At 43.0% G+C, this 22,558-nt stretch overlaps 1 protein-coding gene across 2 annotated transcripts in view; it reads right to left on the reverse strand.

The window, feature by feature from the left end:
• Positions 1 to 684, reverse strand: part of asz1 (ankyrin repeat, SAM and basic leucine zipper domain containing 1) — a 42,015-nt gene extending 41,331 nt beyond the window's left edge. The window contains exon 1 of one of the 2 annotated variants that reach the window (XM_042335587.1): positions 525 to 684. In XM_042335587.1, the coding sequence (XP_042191521.1) occupies positions 525 to 617 (93 nt within the window). In that variant the 5' untranslated portion in view covers positions 618 to 684. The remainder of the gene's footprint in view (positions 1 to 524) is intronic. The other variant, XM_042335588.1, reaches the window with a different exon arrangement.
• Positions 685 to 22,558: the final 21,874 nt, after the last annotated feature.

A 22,558-nucleotide genomic window follows, 5' to 3' on the forward strand; every position in this document is an offset into this window, starting at 1 on the left:
AACTCTTAAAGCTGTGCAGTTATAGTGCATGCAGCCGACGGGAATCGGAGAAAAATGCGAGCTTGAGTAAGGGGGGAGAAGGGTAGTGGGAGGAGGGGGGGAGAAGGGTAGTGGGAGGGGGGGAAGGGTAGTGGGGGGGGGAGAGTGGGGGGGGGGGGGTAGTGGGGGGGGGGGAGAGGGTAGTGGGGGGGGGGGGAGAGGGTAGTGGAGGGGGGGGAGAAGGGTAGTGGAGTGGGGGGGGGAGAAGGGTAGTGGGAGGGGGGGGGAAGGGTAGTGGGAGGGGGGAAGGGGTCCATATCTGTGTGTTTGTTGCAGGGGCGGGGGGGGGGGGGAGGGGGAGAGCATATCTGTTGGTTATGTGTTTATTGGGGATGGGGTCCATATACGTGTGTGTGTGTGTGTGGGGAGTGGGGGTCCATATATATATTTGTGGGGGGGGGGGGAAGGGGTCCATATCTGTGTGTGTTTGGGGGGTCCCGGGGTGTCTCCTCACTTTACGGGGGGGGGGGGGGAGGGGCTCTTACCCTCTCGCTCCTCTCCTCGAAGTGCTCACAGCCCAGGTACCAGCCATCGTCCGAGTCCTCGCTCTCAGCGCCCGCAGCCACCGGGCCCCACATCTCTCTCCCAGCGACTCCCAGCAGCCACACCCAGGCCCGGCCCCGCCCAGGCCCTGCCCAAGCCAGACCCCACCCAGGCCAAGCCCCACCTTTCCCAGGCCTGGCCCCACCCAGGCCAAGCCCCACCCTTCCCAGGCCTGGCCCCCAGCCAGGCCCCAAGCCCCACCCTTCCCAGGCCTGGCCCCGCCCAGGCCAGGCCCACCCTTCCCAGGCCTGGCCCGCCCAGGCCAGGCCCCATCCAAGCCCCACCCTTCCCAGGCCTGGCCCCGCCCAGGCCAGGCCCCATCCAAGCCCCACCCTTCCCAGGCCTGGCCCAAGCTAAGCCCCGCCCCACCCAGGCCCCGCCCCACCCAGGCCGGACGCCACCCAGGCCAGGCCCCGTCCAGGCCCCGCCCAAGCCAGACAGCACCCAGGCCAAGCCCCACCCTTCCCAGGCCTGGCCCCGCCCAGGCCGGGCCCCATCCAGGCCCCGCCCAAGCCAGACCCCACCCAGGCCAAGCCCCGCCCTTCCCAGGCCTGGCCCCGCCCAGGCCAGACTAGGCCCTGCCCCACCCACCCACCCAGGCTAGGCCTTGCCCCTCCCAGGCCAGGCCCCCCACCCCCACCCGCCCCCTTCCCAGACCAGGCCCCGCAATGGAAATGCAACTTAACAATGGAAACAAATATTCTGTTTTGATGGAAAACATAACAACAACTTGGATTTATATAGCGCCCTCCACGCCGGACGGCATCTCCGAGCGCTTGAGCACATGACCATGCACGACATGTACTGAGCCAACAATGCTCCCGCAAAGCTGGACTCATTTTAAGAAAAATTGCTTGATGCTGCGGTGGGAAGACGGTAGGGTCGGTATTATGGAAGGATGAGATCAAATTGACCGAAGAGCCCACTTCATCCAAATCTTTCTGGTGGTCTTGTAAACAGGGAGTGCTGTGTCTGATTCTGTTTTCTCTTCAAAGCAATAATTGCTTTGTGACTTGCACCTGACCGGAACCACCAGTTATAATTCATTGTAAAAGGGTCAGCTGTCTTGAAACTCTATTATATTTTAACTTGCAAATATTGGACATTTTCAGTCGATGTACATTTTTCTATCTAATATGCAGCAATGTGTGAGTGGTGCTTAATTCCATTCATAATCTGCATACTGAGTTAGGTTGATAATAATAATAATCCTTGCATTTGACATAGCGCTTTTCATGTCTTCTAAACGTCTCAAAGCGCTTCACAGAATACACTGTAAAGTGAATTGACTGTGTATTTATGGGCGAAACGCGGCAGCCAATTGTGCACAGCAGTGTCCCACAAACAGTCGTGGATTGAATTTATTATTTTTTTCTTGGGGGATTATTATTAGGCGTGGGGAGTAAGGAAATTTGCCGAAGGTTTCACCCTACTGGGAATCAAACCCAATCAAGGTTGATTAATTTGTACATTCACACCATTAGCACACATCATCCAGGGCTTCAAGTTCAAGCCCTTTCCTTTATTACTTTACAGTATTGGATTAGGGAAGAGGCAGTGGGGATTGCTGACTCATGTCATCAGTTGTAACAATATAATGAAGATCCCATTGCTATTTATGATGCCATGGGATCTTAAACGACCACTTGAAAAGGTAGTCAGGACCTTCATTAATGTCTTGTTTGAAGGATGGAATCTCGCACAATCTGGACGAGACAAGGAGCTTGACCCCCAAACCTCCTTCCACAAAAGTGAGAACTACGAACTGAGTCAGGCTGAAACCTACATCAATCTATTTAGTCATCTCCCCTTCACTTGAGCATCCATATTAAGAATGTGGGCAGTACTGGAGATATATGGGTGTAGTCAAATGAATCAAGATCTTAATAATTAGATTTGCACATAAGTTGGATGCTTTTAAGAATTAAATTATTTCAGGCAATATTAAGAGAATTACAAATTATGCAAAGTCTCAATGACATAATAAAGTGCTATATCAAATGCCAGGATTATTAAATTATGTTGTGCAATGATATTTCAGGTCTGAGTGACCCATCGTGGAGAATAACATAGCCACCACACATTGCATTCTAATTTCATTGTTATTGTGATTATTCACCTGGTCAGCGGGGAGTTTCCCATTGATATAGATGTGGTGAATCATCAAATTGTACCCTCAGTGAGGAAGTGGGTTGGTTGCTGGAGAGACTAGAGGTGGCTTGTGAGAAGTGCTTACCTTTGGGGGAAGAAGATGAGCAGCAGTTGAAGCACATCCCTGCCTGAGCAATACCAGCCCTCAGCTTTACCTCAGGCATAGCTCTCGGGAGACTACAGTGCTAAACTCTAGAGAACTGTAAAACTCGAGAGGAGTGGTTTATGGATGATTGTTATCAGCAAAATTTTCATTTAGTTTGAAAACAATTCTGGTGCCTGCACGTCTGGCGGGCAGAATTGCCGAACTCTATTAGATCAAGACCCTGCTTGTATCAAATTAATTATTAACCTTAAACTCAGTGATCACACAGATGGAGATTCAGCAAACTCTGGCTTCAAGACGAGAACTTAACAGTTGAGCCTCACAAGCAAGGGTTTAAATCGCATGGTCGAGATCCCCCTCGCAGAGTGACCTTGGTGCCACCATTAAGTTGCTCTACGGATGCTTCTCCTCTATGTTCAACGCATTAGCTTCACTCCCCTTTGCTAATCCCAAACCATCTCCCACCCAACCGATTCCCCCTGATGCAACCTCCACTCTCTCAAATCTCAGTCCAGAGCTTTTGATTTCAGGTGGTTTCACGGATTATCACCAAATCTGGCTCAAAAGTCCTCCGCATTCACTGCCTCTCCCTCTCCAACAACAACAACAAAAATTACATTTGTATAGCGCCTTTCATGTCGGGAGGATGTCCCAAGGCGCTGGACAGACAGAGTTACGGACCTGAGCTGGGGGCCGGGGTGGCGGAGGGTGGAGGGCAGAGGCGGAAGCAGGGAAGTCGAAAGCACAGTCAAAGAAGAGGGTCTTGAGGTGGGTCTTGAAGGTGGTGAGGGAAGGGGGCGAGACGGAGGGACTGCGGGATGACGTTCCAGAGGGTGGTTTCAGAGTGGTGGAAGGCCTGCCCGTCAATAATGGGGCGAGCGAGGCGGGGGACATGAAGCAGGTCAGAGCACGCTGAGCAGAGGGAGCGAACAGGATGGTGGGGGTTAGGAGGTCGGAGAGGTAGGGAGGAGCAAGACCATGGAGGGCTTTGAAGGTGAGGGCCAGGATCTTGAACTGTATCCTCTGTGTGATGGGAAGCCAGTGGAGTTGGGCAACAACAACAACAACAACAACAAGATTCCATTTATAAAGCGCCTTTCACGTCAGGAGGACGTCCCAAGGCGCTGAGCAAGGATGGGGGTGACAGGGTCGCGGAGCCGAGTGCGGAAGAGGACATGGGCTGCAGAGTTCCGGATGACCTGCAGCCTGTGGAGGGAGGAGTTGGGGAGGCCAACAAGCAGTGAGTTTGCATAGTCGAGCCTCGGTGTAATGAAGTCATGTATGAGGTTTCGGCTGCCTACGATATGAGACAGCGTCAGAGCCGGGTGTTGTTGCGGAGGTGGGGGAAGGCAGAGCGGGTCATGGCGCAGATGTGGGATAGAAAGGATAGTTGAGGGTCAAACAAGACCCCAAGGTTCCGGACTGGCTTAGCAAGGAGGAGTGTGCAGCCATAGATGGTGAAGATACAGTAATAGCCTCCTTCAATTCTGAGGTAATCTCCAAAGCCACGGACATCTCCCTGTTCCTCGTCTGCACCATAAATCACCTATTCTCTTCTCTGTGATGGGCACTGTACAAATGCAAGTTGTTTTTTGTACAAAATAGACTCTTGTAACAGGAACCATCGAACCATAGAAATTTGCAGCTCTGAAGAAGGTTGTTTGGCCCATTGTGCCTCTAAAAGAACTATGATTTTTAGAATTTCTATGAATATGACAGCCTATTTCTTCCCCACTTTTGAAATGGAAAAATTAGCCCTGTGTTTTTTGTTCTCTCTCTCTCCTTGTCTGAGTCTCTCTGTGTCATTCACCACCCCTACCCAAACCAGCAGCTAACTGGATTATATTTGTACTGTGAAACTAACACTAGGAGGAGCACTATAGCAGTTTAAAGTGATTTGCTCGCCTCCTTCCTAAGGTGGAAGCAGCTGGACTCTGCTCAATTCCTCTGCAGTGTCATAGGAGAGACCAGAGAGAAGAAACGATGAAGTTCACTTTAGTTCTCTTTAGTTCACTTGATCTCACTCTTCCAGGATACTTTTCTTCATGTCTTCCATAATACCCACTTTATTGCCTTTCTATTACAGCAAGCTGTTACAGGAAATAGAATCCAGTGGCTGCCGACTCCGGGACTCTACTCCTCATGAAGGGAGCAATATAAATGCAAGTTGTTGTTGTTGCCTCAGTTGGCAGCACTCTTGCCTCTAAATCAAGGTTGGGGTTCAAGCTCCATGAAGGGACTCAAAGTCTTGGCTGACACTCCAAAGCACTGCTGGGAGTCTGCTGCATTTGCTTGCAAAATACACAGTCACTATACTTTATATTGCATCCTATGAAGTGCTTTGAGACTTCATCTTGAAACGAAATATGCTACATTAAATGCAAGTTTTTTTTAAAATCTACTAGCACTCAGCCGAAATTCTGATTGGTTTTCAAGAAGAAATAAGCCCAGCACCTCCAATGGATCTGCAACTGCACCAGAACAATCTGTACAGGATGAGTAATGGTATCTCACTGGTGGAATAAGCAATCAAGTAATGATTCGTAATTTAGTCAGTGATAATTTCTATCTGAGTAGCAGGAAATAAGCTCCAAGATGCTATCCTGTGTGAATGGCATGGTACAAGTGCAGTTGTTGTTGATGTTGTAAGCGTATCCATTCACCCTCTACGATATGGGGTACAAACTGAATTCACAAGGCAGAATAATGCATAAAGTTACAAAGTCTATACTTAGGTTGCAAAAAAGACAATGTATCAGCCACTGAAGACTATCAAGAAGAAAAACTTTCCAAAGTTGCTGAAATACAACTGATGGCACATCAGCAAGTTGTGACAATTCAAATTTAGAGGCTGTTTTTCTGCAGCTCTTAAAAAGAAAGGGCTTCCAACTTAAGACTGAATTATGAATTTTTCTGAATTTTGTGAGTTTTTAATATCTGAGACAATATAGTTGTATAAACTATGACGAGGTGGAATTTCAGACCTTCTGAACTCAGCTACCTCAGAGAAAAAAATTCATAGGGCAAGTTCCTGACGGTTATTGTCCTGGGCCTGAGGGCAGGTCATCTGTCTGTGTCAATAATAATAATCTTTACATTTGAAATAACATCTTTCATGTTGGGAGTATATCTCAAAGCGCTTTTACTGTAAAGTATGGTGACTGCGTATTTTATAGGCTAATGCAGAAGCCAATTTTTACAGAGTAATGTTCCACAAACAGCCACAAATTGAATGATTAGTTTTATCTTGACATATTGATGGGGAGAAAGTGCCTTCTCTTTTCAAATAGTGCAGTATGATCTTGAAGCAAGTTGCTTGGCAATGACTGTGACTTTGGCCCACTTCTCAAAATGCTTGAACTAAGCCACAAAGCATTTAACATCTACCTGAACAGGCGGATGGGACAATAACAACAACAAATTATATTTGTATAGTGCCTTTCATGTCATGAGGATGTCCCAATGCGCTGAGCAGACAGGGATTTGGATCTGAGCTGGGGGTTGGGATCAGGAGGAATGGAGGGCAGAGAGGGTAGGGTTAGGAGGGTGACTGAAGGCACAGTCAAAGAGAAGGGTCTTGAGATGGGCCTTGAAGGAGACCAGGGAGAAAGCGAGGCGAAGGGGCTCTTGGATGGAATTCCAAAGGGTGGGGCAGAGAGACTGAAGGCCTGATTGCTGATAGTGAGGCAGGCCAGCCGGGGGATATGGAGCAGGGTGGACCCCACGGAGTGAGCGGGTAGGTTGATATGGAATTAGCAGATGTAGGACAGAGCAAGGCCACAGAGGACTTTGAAGGCAAGAATGAGGATTTTTAGCTCTATCCTCAGGAGGACAGGGACCCAGTGGAGCTGGACGAGGGTGGGAATGATAGATTCACGGAACCTGGTGCGGGAGAGAAAGCAAGCTGCAGAGTTCTGGATGATCTACGTGAACCTTTTGGCTATCAACTGAACCAGAATGACATACAATTGGAAAAAAATAAAACTTTTTTTCTTTCCTACCTACTTTCCACTGGAGAATATGTTGAACTCTAGTTATAGACTCCGCAGTCTTGGGATGCCTCAATCTCCATTGCTGATCATTGTAAGTGCCTTGTACAGCACAATTCAATTGGTATTTCGATTTCCAAATCAAAATTTATTGAAACTGGCTTGGGCCAAGGGAGCGGATTGTTCAACCCACTAATAAATGGGATCGGACAAAGGAAAGTTGACATGATTGAATATATGGAAATCTCATGCTAGCTGGCGGCATTCCTCACTTGGCAATGACTGTGACTCTGACCGCTTCTCAAGCTGCTTGTGCTGTACCAATGGGCATATATCTGAGCCCTTTGGCCATAGTTAAAGCATTGCATAGAGTGTTTTATGCATAATCAATTATCTCTGGACAGGTTCAAGATGGATGTTAAAAGCAGACTTTTAACATTGTTTAGTTACATTTTGTTGCAGACGTAAATGAACGGCCAAATATTAATTACTGACATTCCCGCAGTTCTCTACGAAGGCTGGGTTGTGGACATTCTGTAGAGGTTATTGATTTTTGGCTTAAGGCATAACCCCTGTTAATTTCCCTATCCTTCATCAAGGCACTTGACTTTCATTTAGTGGTGCACTTAGTGATTATGCTGAGGTCAATAAGTTCCTTTTGCGGGAAACCCACCTAAATGGATCAGGTGAGAACAGAGATTTAAATCTGTGCCTTCTAGTACATGAGGCAGAACCCTAATGCATTGTTTTACCAAGACTACAATCTAACATTTCAGTTTTTGGTAACATACTCCTGTTCAATTGAAGTGTTCAATTTTGCATTTGCAAGTGTTTTATTTCTTTTCCTACTCACACAAAAAAAAATTCTCAGTACCTTGTGTGGAATCAAGTTCGGAAGCAATCAAATGCCTCATGAATATTTAAATGAGATTAGAGAGATGCTTGGGAGACAAATAGACTAACTGCTTCATCCTTACTGTTACCAAGGGCTTTGAAGAAATTGCTAAAGCTCCAGAAGACTGCACAGCCTTCCAATATCTGAAACTTTTAAATAGGAAACTCTTGTGACCCAGAATTTAATGAGCTTTTACCATGGCCCAGCTGGTAAAGATCCTGCATAGCGTAGCACTAAACCATGGATATCTAAAACGACACAGTATGTCTCTAAGAAAAACACAAAATACTGCAGATACTGCAAATCTAAACAGAAGTCGCTGGGAACACTCAGCAGGTCAGGCAGCATCTATGGAGAAAGGAAAGTCTCCATCTTTGCTAAGTTAGCTCATGTCAGCTGGAGCAGGGGTTGGGGCACATTACAGTTGGCTGAGGCATATTGGGCTGAGGAGCGAGAACAAAGCCAACATGGTTTTTGTTCCTGATTTCCATCCAGTAACTCTTGTTACTCTTATCACAAGCGCTCTGAGGCACCATCCGGCGTGGAGGGCGCAAAATAAGTCCAAGTTGTTGTTGTTGCTGTTGTAAATCCGAGTTGTTGTTGTGGTTGTCGGAAAGTGCGCTTCTGAGGACATTACAAATGAGAAGAGTTTTGTGTCTGGCTTTGATACATTCTATGGTCAAATAGCTTTTCAACATTCCCATCCAGGCTGCTATGTGAAGAAAGAGCACCTGGGTGAGGTACTGGGAGGCTGGTCAAGATCTCGGCAGGAGAGAGAGGAAGGAAACATTCAACACGAATGATTCTGTTATGTACCATTTTCTCTTACAGCTTTTTCAATTGCCCGATGGATAAAAGGCAACTTGAGAAACCCCTGCTGGTCACCTGTGGATTTAAAATAATCCCACATACCATATATGTTCTGGATTAACTCTTCTCTTTGCTTTAAAGAGTGTGAAGTGGCATTTAGGTAGCCAACAAATAATTTTTCAATAGATAACAGAAAATCAAGTTCACCTCTCTGAGAGTCTCCTGACACCTTTAAATAGAATGTACCTGAAACTATCCTCAATACTCTTCTCTGTTGTATTATTTTGAAGCTAGGGTATCTGAAATTGCACGCAATAGGGTGAACTTTGCAATCAATGTGCTGGTTATCATGTTGAATGGATCGGAGTTCATTGAGTAAACTTATTTGCTTAAGGCTAGACATGAAAAATGCTCCACAAATGTACGTTGCATTATATTGTAATAACCTGGCTTCTCAAACTTCACAATAGAGAAAGATGTCAGGGAAAGCTGGAGTCTGCCTCCAGCCCATTCAATGCAGCTCCACCAGTGATCTACGTAATTGGTGAAATAATTTGTTTTGGGTAATATTTAAACAGCTTTGAGACCTATTCAGTATTTGATCAGTTTTGATGCTGACAGGTTCACGTCCACTGGAATTGTTCAGTTATCTATAATAATCCTTTCATTCTATATGTTGGTTTATTAACAATCAAGTTGAATAATAAAACATATCTCACTGTAAGTATGAACAAAACATTTGCTGGAAAAACGCTCATGGTGATTACATGTTAGTCTCAAATAGGTTAGGTTTTGAGCACTGACAAGATTGACCAAAGGAAACACCTGAGACATTCATATTTGGTGATAGGTGGGTGAACTTCAGGAAAGTGGGAAAGTTATGAAAGGTCTAGCAAAATGTTTCAGTATATTTTATTGATAACCACACAGGAGGAAACATTTCCAGAGTTGAGGAGAAGTGGAGACGTGTAGTTAAGTTAATCTCAGCTTGGTTTGGATACTCTTAACCATAGTGATGGGTTTCCGCATGTGTCCCACACTGAGCTGACCCAAAAAAATTAATTGTGAAAACTCAATTTAAATGTCATGGAAAGTAATAACATTTTGTAAAAGGCATGGTTCTCCACAGAAAAGTTTTTTTTCCATTTATTTGTTCCCAGCATAATGACCTATACCTTTTTTCCATCTATTTAAACACAACCTGTTAACACAACATGCTGTTAGTCCACTTTACAGTATATTCTGCGAAGAGCTTGGTGACATCCTCCCAACATGAAGAGCGCTATATCAATTGTGAGGATTATTATTATTACCTCCAATCAGGTTTCCGTGCTGCCCACAGCACAGAAACAGCTTTGGTCAAAGTGACAAATTACATTCTGTCCATCTGTGACCAGGGCTCCCTCTACCTCCTCGTCCTCCTTGACCTCTCTGCTGCCTTCAATACCGTTGACCACTCTGTCCTCATCCACCGCCTCTCCTCTCACCTCAACCTTCATGATTCTGTCCTTGAATGGTTCAGATCATACCTCTCACACTGTCTCCACTTCATCTTCATAAATGGTTTTCTCTCGAGCCCCCGCACTGTCTCGTGCAGCGTTCCTCAGAACTCTGTTCTTGGTCCCCTCATCTTCAATACCTATATGCTCCCTCTTGGTGACATCATCCGCAGACATGGGGTCAACTTCCACTGTATGCGGATGACACCCAACTGTATCTCTCTGCCTCCACCCTTGACTCCAGGACAGAATGTCTGTCAGACATCAAGTTCTGGATGAGAGCTAACTTTCTTCATTTCAACATCAACAAAACCGAGGCCCTCCTGATTGGCTCCTGTCAGTGCCTCCAAGAACGCACACTCCACCTTACTAAATCAGTCCAGAACTTTAGTGTCTTATTTGACCCTATTCTTTCTACCTCACATCTGTGCCATGACCTGCTCTGCCTTCCCCCACCTCTGCAACATTACCCATCTCCGCAATTGGCTCACACTACTGGCCGTCGAAACCCTCATACACACATTCATAACATCCAGGCTTGACTATGCAAACTGCCTTCTGTCAGTTTCCCCAACTCCTCTCCCCACAGGCTGCAGATGATCCAGAACTCTGCATGTCCTCTTTGCATTCTGACCACCTGCCAGGCTCCGTGACCCTATCACCCCCATCCTCGCCCAATTCCACTGGCTTCCCATCACACCAAGGATACAGTTCAAGATCATGGTCCTCATCTTCCAAGCCCTCCATTGCCTCACTCCCCCTACTTATCCAACCTTTTAACCCTCTACCAACTTCAGCCTGATTCACGTGTCCCTCGCCTCACCTGCTCCACCATTGGCGGGTGGGCCTTCAGCCACTCTGCCCCCACCCTCTGGAACGCTATCCCGCAGTCCCTCTGCCTCGCCCCCTCCCTTGCCTCCTTCAAGACCCATCTCAACACCCTCCTCTTTGACAGTGCTTTTGATCACCCTTATACCCCCACCTGCCCTCCACCTTCCCCAATCCCGACCCACAGCTCAGGTCCGAAACACTGACTGTCCAGCACCTTGGGATGTCCTCCCGATGTGAAAGGCGCTATACAAATGTAATTTTGTTGTTGTTGTATTAGCATCCTAATGGAGAAGGCGTGCACTTCAAAGGAAATAATTGTTGAAAATGAGGTACATCTCTTCTGATTCCTGAAACAGAACAAAACGTGTAACAAATACTTTATCATGAAGACAATGCTTCTTAAAGCAGATATTACACAAGTGGAATACACATTGGCACCTAGAGGACATTCAGTTTATTCAATATTGAGAGGGCATTCACTCACCTTTGTTCCCTGATGTCTATCCTCTTTTTGTGTTAACCTTAAATATAAACACAGGGAATTAGAAAAAAGAAAAGGCTGTTCAGTCTACTGAACCCAATCTGCCACAAATGAATAATGTGCTATGAATTGTGGCTCAGTTGGTAGCCTTTTGCCTCTGAGTCAGAACTCATACAGGCTAGGCTGACACTGCAATCTGGTTGATCAGTGCATTGTTAGCGGTGCCATCTTTTGGATGAGACACTTGCACAACATAAGGAAAAAAACTAACTTTGGAATTTTCTTTAACAAAGAATTGATCATTTACGAAAACCCCATTTAAGCAGATAAACGTACAGCAGTATGAATTTAGGATTTGATGGGCGGAATGCACTCCATCCCTGAAAAGGAGCCACAAACTCAGCGGTGTTATTGTTATCGATAACATTTCATGTAATGAGCGCTGCCTGAAGTCAGTAAAATAAAAAGTCTACAGAAGTGTCCCGATACCAGAATTAGATACCAGAATGCAGTGATTCCTGTAAAGTGCTACAAGTGGGCTGGCAATGTCGCCATGCTATGTGCACACCACAGTCATTTACAATCGTCTATTCATCACGCAGAAAAAAAACCGCATGATCTGAAAATCTCAAATAAATCTACCTGTTATTTAACCGAATAATCAGCTGTGGTTTGTTTTACAGCTCAGTAAAGCAGAAAGCAAGGAAAATACACTTTGAACAATTTTTAATTTTTCTACTCAATTATTGGGCCACAGAATGGCTAGAGTCCATCGACAGGAGGTGAACTTCCCCCCACCATCCTCCCAATCTCCATCAAAATTAAACAAGCAGTTTCATGGCTGTTTGTGGGACATTGCTGTGAGCAGAATTGATTGCTGCATTCACCTACAAAATGCAGTTACTACACCTTACAATAAATCCTGTGAAGCGCTTTGAGATGTCCTCCCGATGTGAAAGGCTCTAAGTCAAATGCAAAGATTATTATTATTATAAAAGTAACTCAATTTCATATCATTGTGTTAAGATGATAACATATGACGTGCTATGCTCAAAGTTATATGGCGACAGCTCCTTACAAAACTGCACATTTGATGTGAAAGTACATTTAAATACATTGACTTTTCAGTTCTGAAGTGATATGATATTGCTTCACTGTTGGGTTGTTTCCTCAATATCCAGCACATGCTCAAACAGCACTAAAATACTTCAAGTACAGCGACTCAGAAGGTTGAGATGGTAAAGCCTCTGTGTGGAATGACATTGAGCCATACTGACCCAGAAACTCACAGATTTGATTCCATGGTCTGTGCAGTGTTTATTGATCTCAGCTGGAATAGTAGCGATAAGAGCGCAATGGTTATCCTCTGTGCTCCTTAATAAAAGAGGACAAGGATCTACTATAGTATCCATTCCTTTATTGTAATGCCTTTTGGTAAGTGCATATACATGGATGTTGGATAAGGGCAGGATTGGACTTGGCTGTGATGCACTGTGTGAAGGGCAGAAGATGCTGCCTGGGTGACATTACTTTTGGTGGCAGATGTTCCACAAAGGAGTGAAGGAAATCATCATAGCCTGCACTGGAGGAGATGGGGAGAAGGGAGGAAAGAGAAACAATTCCACCCAAAGCTTTCATCAATTAACATGTGCACTTCCAATCTGGGGAACATTCATAATGTTTTTAGTTTCAATCTGAAGCCTGGGAGACAAGCACAATCCAAGTGAACTGGAAACAATTTTAAACAAGTGAAATAGGGCATTTGGTTTGGGAAAGAACACAGAGTGAAGATTGTGGAATGTACCGCACACAGCTGGCATGCAATATGGAAAGGAAGTGAGAAAAAAAAATAATACACATGAAAATGAATTGGGCAATTTGTAAAAAAAATCCTTACACTTAGTACACTTAGCCTTTCACGTTGGGAGGACATCTCAAAGTGCTTCACAGGATTCACTGCAAAGTATAGTGACAGTGTATTTGTAGGCAAATGCAGCAGTCCATTTATGCACAGCAATGTTCCACAAACAACCATAAAATGAATGACCAATTTTATTTGGGGGATTGTTGACCAATTTTATTTGAGGGATTATTGGCCACTACCTGTTCTCAAGTAGTACCATGGAATCTTTAATGTCCACCTAAGCAGGCAGTTGGGACATCTCGGTTTAACATCTCATCTGGATGGCACCTCCAACAATGCTGCACGCCCCCATCACTGCATTGAAGTGTCAGCATAGACTTTGTGAGTTCAAAGTTTCGATATGGGGCTTGAACCCTCAAGAGTTCTTTGACTCAGAGACAAGAATGCTACCAACTGTGCCAGGCTGACACACTATACCATAAATCCTGTGAAGCTTCTTGAGATGTGAAAGGCGCTATATCAAATGCAAGGATTATTGTAATTTGTGTCCATGAATTTAGACAGTGTATGCTGCCAGAGAATTTGACCATTCATCAAACATGATTCTGTGCTCACCCAATATCTATTTCCACCAGAGCTCACTGCACTGTATATTATTGGAGTCAGAATTTCCCCTGGTCAATTGTAGTCCTTCTACTGTACACCTACTGAGGTCAGCTAGCTCAGCACAGTCCAGAAATCAAACTTATGATTATTAGGGTTTTTGATGGCTCAGTTTTGCAACAGCCAACAGTTTTAACAACTGAGAGCTTAAAGGTTTGTTACCCATTCATAAAACCATTTATTTACAACTATTTCAATTTACCACAGTCTTTTAGGGGCTTGTGGATTTTTTAAACCAAATGAATTTGTTCTCCTGAGCAAACCTTGTCCATTTTGTTACATTTTCCCCCATGGCCTGGCATTTCCATGATGTCAGTAGTTCAGGAACACATGTTGCACACAGCATTTTGATTAACTCTATCTACAGTTATTCAATAAACCTCAATTTAGTTCCTAAACTTTTTATGAAGTTCAGTCCTTTTTGTAAAGATGTTAATCATTTTTAAACGATTTAGCTCCTGTTCATCACCATAAATGGACGCAAACCAGACCTCAAAGTATTTTTTGGTGCAGTTGCCAAGAGCCCTAGGGCCAGAGTTCACTTCTGAGTTCACTTTCCTACTACTATAAACTATACTGCTGAATAAACGTCAGCGATGGTTAAGATACATGGCAACCAGCAGTCTGACTGCCCCCATACCTGCTGCGCTGCTCTCAAATCCTTCTGCAAAGCATCTCTGCATATCTGTCAAATAAGAAAAGCCTGAAATTTCACAATAAATCATCATTAACAATGGTTTTTGATTCTGATCCTTTCACCTGTACTCTGCCCAACTCTCCTACAGTACATTCCACCTGAATGTATGCTAATAGATGGCTGGTAGCGAGATGCAGCCATTAATTGAATAGTTCCATAATGTTGCCAGCACCTCTTGATCCAATTACTGCCTTATATCTGCCAGCCATTGTTTATTCCTTATAATAAATATGATTTAGCATTTCTTGCTCGCTACAGGTTTTGAGTAGTTGCTTTATGGTTCAGTAATTTACCAGTTCTCTCAAGATGCTGCAGGGTACATGATGTCTCAAACAAAAGGGTAGTCAAGATGACTGACTTGGGTGCCGAAGTGATTGTAGTGCAAAGTTTGGGAAAATCAGCAAAAGAGATTAAATATAGCATGTATTACATTTCCCAAATAAAATTGGTCACACTTTATGGCTATTTGTGGGACATTGCTGTGTGCAAATTGGCTGATGTGCTCACCTACAAAATACACAGTGACTAATTTTACGATATATCCCATGAAAAACATTGAGGCAGCCTCCCGATGGAAGGGCTCCAGGTCAAATGCAAAAGATTATTATTGTTATTTATGTGGAATATATTATTTTTCCAAATAAACTCCCTGTAATAGCATCAACAAAAGATTTCAACAAAACAGATGAAATCGGAAAATCTAGAATTTTTTTACAACAAACTATACTTCCCATTAGCCTTTTGATTATCTACGGCTTCAATTTGCAAGGCTCGTACAATACAAATTGTTAGTTATTGAACTGGACGACTATGATGTAGCACGTTTAAACTCTCTGAGATGCTACTGCATGCAAAAGGCGCTATATAAATGCAAGTTGTTGTTTAAAATGGCTATAATGTTGATTCCTTGTGCTGGGTGGTTTTTGCTTCAATGGAATGCATTTGCAATCTGCTTCTATTTACATCTGTGGTAATCTCATGGCTGTTTATAGAACATTGCTAAATGCAACTTAGTTGCCATATCCACCTACAAATACTAAGTCACTACATTTTACAAATAAATCTCTGTGAAGTGTGTTGAGAGGTTTAGTTATATCAAATGTAAGGATTATTGTGAAATAATAATGTTATAAAGAATACAGTTCCGCTCAGCTTGTGCTTGGGGTCTGATTACTGAGCAACTGAGATTTATAACCTTGACTAGTACAGTATTAATAACCTCATTCATTCAGAGTCTGGTCCAGATCATGGTTTGTGAACAGTGAATCTGACTCCTAAATTCATGACCAGCTCATTTTTTTGGAGGCAGTCTCCAAACTCTCAACACATCATGGATTTTAACATGTAAATTTATATTCAAACCAATAATTTTAACAATTCAAACCATAACTTCTCTGTGCTGTGTTGTAGCACATTTCATTGTGACTGGTTAAGAATCATTTATTAATTATGTTTGACACAAAGTACCAATATAAATTTAGTCATGAAACTGAGTTGTCGCATTATTGGAAAATGCAAAGCCTTGATAAACAGTGGCACCTATTGTGGTTAGATAGATCAAAGTATGGGAATCAAGATATAATATTTTCTGGCAATTTGTCAAAAGAAAGCTAAGAATAATGAGTGTACTCTTTTCTGGATGCTACTCCTTAAGTCTCAGCCTAATTGAGCTAGCAGCCTCTTGCCCCATGTCAGGATTTATCTTCAATTCACAGTCTAAGTTAACAGTCTAAGAGTATTGATTTGTTGAAAGTCTCATTTCTCGGATGTTTCATTTCTTCCCGTGACGCATATATCACAAGTTCACAAGATTGGTTTTGATGAAAAAAAACCTTTGGACCATCTGTTCTCATCCTTCCAGAATACCCACCCTATCGTCCTCTCATATGTGACCAGAGGGGAGGGAGAGAGGAAAAGTGGGGGATTGGCTCCTATGAAAGGGCTCAAGATTTTCAAGTCAAATCTTTCACCCACAAAACACAGTCAACCCACTTTACAGTGTACCCCATGAAGCCTTTCCGGGGGTAATAATCCTTTCAAGAAAACTAAAAAATAATGATGTGGTCACTCAATCCACAAGTGCTTGTGGGACACTGTTGTGCACAATTGGCTGCCATGTTTCGCCCACAAAATATACAGTCAGTTTACTTTACAGTAAATTTGTAAAGGCTTTTGAGACATCTCAACCACGTGATAAGGTGCTATATCAAATGCAGGGATTATTATTATTATTATCGCAGCACCAAGCTGCGAATATAAAATTGTAAGGGGAAGCGATGGGTAATTGGATTAGAGTTAACATTTCCTATGGGGAATCTTGTTGCAGCATAGGCTTGCAGGGCAACATATTGTCATTCTGGGATTTGCTATTTCTATGATTCTATATTATTTGTTTTTTTTTCAGAGGCTGTGCTTTGGGTTTCACATACCTGCTTACATTTACTAGAGTTATAGAACTCATACAAAAATAATATATTTCATTTATTCTCTGGAAAATATACATTTGTGGCATCTAAATAAAAGAGGAAGCCAAATGTCAGTGTGCCCTGTAGATGTGCTGGTACAGATGTAAACATGACAAGAACCAAAAACGTAAACATTGAAAATAAATCAGGCAAAGGGAGGCATTACAAGGTTTATCTGGCAAGTTAAAGGATATCTAAGAAGATTTCCAATTATCTGCTGTGTTCTAGGCCACTGAGCATCTATAACACAATTGTTTTATTGTTGCGTTATTGTTTTACTTATTCTCTGTTGAATGATAAACTCAAACCAATGGGCTGTTAGAGATCCTTTGGGCAATCTAGCAAAGCAACTTGCACATTGGACCTCATTGAACTTTAGTGATTAGAATGGCTTGAAAATCAGATGAATTTCACACAACAACAAAATTACACTTGTGTAGTGCCTTTCACATCGGGAGGATTTACTACTTGATGATTCCGGCTGGACTCTGGAACTGAGGGTAGGACCTGAGGCAGTGGAATAATTACAGTGGTGCAAATGATGCATTCATGCCAGGGCCCATGGAGGCCCAACTCACTGACAGCAGGGTAGGGGATGTGCAGCAAGTCCAGGTAGTTGAAACTTGTATTTCCTATTTTTCTGTCCAGTGACTATTCAAAGTATAGCTGCAGACACTGGAAAAGAACAGGGATTAGGATAAATGGTTTGATTGGAGAGAGAAAACACTGTCACTAATACAGCAGGTGGAATAGCCCCATCCTGTGTTGTAGATTTCTATAGTTCTGTATTTGCAAGAGGTTTCTGTTCTGGAAATTATTCCAAATGCATTCCATATGAAACTGAAGGAAGGTTCTATCTCTGCATTGCACAAAAAAAGATCTGGGATCTCTTCTCATAAAAATGCAACAGTGATAAAGGTAACAGATCTAAAACTGAAGAAAAGGTGAAAAACATGGGCAGAGAAAATGCCATTCAGACCATCTGGTCCACTCCTCTCACAGATATCCAAAAGCCACCCTACCACGCTTTTATCTGGGAGATTTTTAATAAAGAAGAAAAATGACAATAGTAAAAATAAATTGAAACAGAGAATGCAAAAAACCTTAAAAATGATTGAGGAAACATTGTTATGTTGCATCTTGTATTGAGTTTAGACTATTACCACACTGTAGTCTGTTTAAAGTGTTGCTCTTAGATTAAGCTTGTAAAGAGTATACTGTGCAAAGTAGAATACTAATGCATTAGCGATTACATTTGTTTTATTGAGAGACCCATATCTGTTATTGCTTATGATTTATTTAATATATTATAGCACTGCATTTATCTTTGGATAATCTCCACAGATCAAGTTCCCATGGTGGGCAGGGCAGAGCCTTTCTAAGTCACACATCTGGATTCGGCAGATGTCCGCAATAGACGTCAGTGTTCCAGCTTGTTACTGAAGGAAAATAAGCAAAAAAAATCAAAAGAAGCCATAAAGAATATCCTGAGGACACACTGTAAATTTTAAAAAGCTGTTTTTCCCCTAGAGTATTTTAGATTTTAATCTTTCTTCTCCCTCCTTGTTCCCTTGTTTCTTTTTGTTTATTTATTCTCTCCCATTTTCCTTCCCTGAAAAATATTTGCTTTCTTCTTAAAACTCTGGCTCTGAAATGTTAATATTCTTCTAATTAGTGAACTGTGCTCCAACTCTTTGAAACATTTTTTCCAACTATTCTTCTTCCTTTAATCTAAAGACGTAAGATATGTCATTTAGCTTCTCTCCCCTTGTGATTCTCTGAATCTGAAATTATACCCATGTCACTTTTTCTTGGTCATTACAGCTTTCATGCCCATCTTGCATTCTACAGATCAAGCTCTGATGGAAAGTTGACTTTGCAGAAGAATCTTGAAAGAAATCAAAGGGTTGCAAAACATAAATGGTTGAGGAGCATTGCAATTGGCATAGCTCAGAAAAATTCAGATGGCCCAATGTATACTTTGTCTTACACACGCTGGGGTATTTCCATTTTTAAGAAATCCTATTTCTTATTTCTTCAATTAAAAAAAGTCTGTTAAAAATGTCCACTAAGGGAACTTTTCATTTAATGCAATATCTTTATCTGTGATGTATGGGCGTGGCAAGCATTCCTTCAGATAGCATGGACCCCCTGAAATGAGGAGAAAGAAAGCCTAGCCAATGTTACATCTAATCGCGAAAAAAAGAAACTGTGATATATTTAGTATTCAAATATTCATCTTGATTGGAGCAAAGCATTTGCTATGACTACGTTCTGAATGATGGGATGAAAACCACGAAACGCCATCGCTCTCTGTACCATAAGAGTTTGTTTGGGGGAAGTAAAACTTTATTTTACATTAAAAAATGGAAATAGCACTTCACTGAAAACCACGTTAGTCTGAGCAAGTTATTACCACAGGGGAAACGTTTATGCAATGAATCATGTAAACTAAGGACTGCAAATTAAAACCTGATCCAGAAAGGAAAACCAGTTTAAACGTCAACACACAGTTAGTTGTCTTGTTGTGTCACGTTAACACTGCAACAGTTTGATCCCCAAAGTGCATGGGAGGAAGCAAGGACTCAGATGTGAGTTCAACCATTATCCTCTGCTATATTGCTGCTATAATACTTGATTTCACCTTCCACTCCCCCACAACCCTCCCACCTCCCCACCCAAAAAAAATCCCAATTCATTTGGAAAGGTACTGCTCGTTAAAGCCAATGAATTTTTTTTCGCATCTGATAGTAACAATTTATTGTTAACGGTAGCCAGTGCGAAAATGGAAAAAAATCGAAACGAAAACAGAGCACCTGTTCCCATACACTCTTGGACGGTTAATCAGATTGATAAGGACTCGCTCTTTCATGCACCCAAATCTCAGCAAACCATATCACAAGTTCAGGTGTGAATGTTTACCTGAAATCGTGGGTGGAGTGGGGTTTGCGCTGAGCAAACCTTTTTTTGAGTTCCTGATCAGGACTCAGTACCATTTAATTCATGCATTTCGTTGCAAAGGAGTGAGATCTTACATCTTACAGTAAATAGTCAGGGTTCGATTGCTTAAGAATCGTAAACAAATAAGTCCAAAAAAAAAACTTCGTTGAAACAATAGGTACACAAATATAAAACTTTAGTCTTAAATCACCACTGATTTGTACATAGCATTGTGTACCCGCTCTAAACACTTGATTTACAATAATAAAGTAAACTCCGCCAAGGATTGCTCACCGCTTGCAATGTCTTTTGAGCCACTGCAATCAACAGTTATTAATAGCTGGGGGGTGGGGGTGGGGGGGGGGGGACTCAGTGATGAAGAATTATTTTCTCAATAGAGTTATCAGTCTTACTGAGATGAGAAGCTGATAGTGGAATCACAACCTTTCTAAATGTTTACCAATGCCGCACTGAGTTCAGAATGGATAAATTGGATAATTTAGTACGTTGGTTCCAAACAATAATCGAGGACTTGTTATCAGGGAGGAATCAGCAGCCGTGTTTATGTGTGGACTGTATAAAATGTCAAACTCAGATTGCTTCCAACTCACTTCTCCTCCAGCTTTTTTTGGGGGGCGGGGGACCTCAGAAAGCGGACAGTTTAAAGGTCCGACAATTCTTGAGATGCAAAGAATGGTTCTCTGTCCACTAACGAAAATGAAGCAATGCCACTTTCGTTCTCCAAGGCGAGCAAATGGATTCAAACCATGCCTTTGGTTTTGGAGGGGTAAACAAATACCACCAGAGGACCAGCAGTTGCAACAAAGAGGGGACGAGTCACACAGGAAGGAGCCTTCAACTGGGACTCCTTGGGGTTGGTGCCTCCAACACTACCCTGGATGCTTGTGGCTTCCTGCAGTGTCGTTGGTCCAAGCAGAAGCAAGGAGACGACCCAAGTCCATATGGGGGCAATCTTGCCCACGAGGAACTCCTACCCAGAACCACAGTCTGCAATCCCGCCTCAAGAGGTTACTAATATACAGGTTGAATCCAAGAGGCAAACTGTGATTCTTTTTCTAACAGGGACTAAAGCAAACTCTATAAGTATGGTGTGTTGGACATCATAGGTTCACGTGGGACGAGAAGAGATAACTGGTCAGTGACGTGCAAGAGGGGAGGGGAGATGAAAGCACAAATTAGTCTGATGGAGAAAAAGTCAATTTATCCCCAGTAAATAAAGAAAACGTGCCTCAAAAGGCATCAGTACCGTCTGGAAGTACTGAAAAAGCATTGTCTCCCCAATACAAATAAAAGGAAGGTCAACTTTAACCTGAAAAAAATTGCCTGTTTGGTTTCTTTACTGGAGCAATTCACTTTGCAATTGATACTCTGTGTGTGGGTGTGTTCTCCTCGCTGATAAAACCCACAGTTACCTGCCCGAGAGTGTCCAGCCATCACTGGGGATGCTGATACATTCGGATTCATTCATTTGTGTTTGATAAATGGCTCAACAAAATCATTCCCTTTATATTCCTCTGAGATGATCAGATTTCGACCCCTATTTATGAAGAGACTTCAGGCACGTCGCTGTGTAGTCCACGATGTGGTTGACCGAAGAAGAGGCACTTTTTTTGGAAACACTGTTGAAAGTACAGAGATTTAAACGTGTTGACATACAGGACAGGTACTCGTGAATCCTTCCTGCTGCATCTTAAGCTAATGCAAAAGGTACGTCAACCCTCTGGCTCAGAAGGCTTTAAATTCACAGAAATGAAATTCATATGGGAGTCAGTAAGTAATCATGTTCCAATGTAAAGTAGACTAAACCTTCAGCAAATAAAAAAGAAATTTGGGCAGACACTTGAACAGTTAAACCTGCTATATGTTTAACGATTTACGTTTCTATTTTACTCCAAAGTTTTTATATGTACTGAATTACAGTCTGGGGAGGCTGATGAGATTCAAATCGACCCCCCCCCCCCACACACACACACTACACACACCATCACGATCACATCCAAACCAAGATTCATGTGAGGGGAGACAGAAAACCATTGCAACAATTTACAAACTAGAGCCCCAGAGCTGTGTAACTACTGCACAATTCTGCAATTGGGCTAAACTGCAAAAGCTGATTCAGGGCAAACACCAGCAATTTCTATTGATACCCACATTTACCAGGGTCGCAGTTTAAATATGGGTCGAACCAACAAAACAATAAGTCACTGGAGGAGCTGGTTTTACAACATGTGCATCCAAGTTTCTCACTTATTAAAATAAAAGAGTCGCTTCTCCCCTTCCTTTCTGGCTGAGTTTTCAAATGGACTGTGTGGGGGACAGTGAACTACTAATGTCCAGAATTCCAGCATGGGAGGGAGGGAGGGAGGGAAGGATGGATGGAGAGGGGTGTGTGTGTGGGGGGGGGATTTATTTACCGAGAAGGTAAATAAACAGAGCTGGCAACTTTGCAATTCTCTCTCCAACACACACACACACTCTCTCTCTCTCTCTTTCTCTGGGCAGAGCCATGACATCATCAAACAGAGTTAATAAGGTTGGGTGAGGAGAGCCTCAGCTCTTTAGGT

This window comes from Callorhinchus milii, unplaced genomic scaffold, assembly GCF_018977255.1.
Source record: "Callorhinchus milii isolate IMCB2004 unplaced genomic scaffold, IMCB_Cmil_1.0 Scaffold5, whole genome shotgun sequence".
NCBI classification, from domain to species: domain Eukaryota; kingdom Metazoa; phylum Chordata; class Chondrichthyes; order Chimaeriformes; family Callorhinchidae; genus Callorhinchus; species Callorhinchus milii.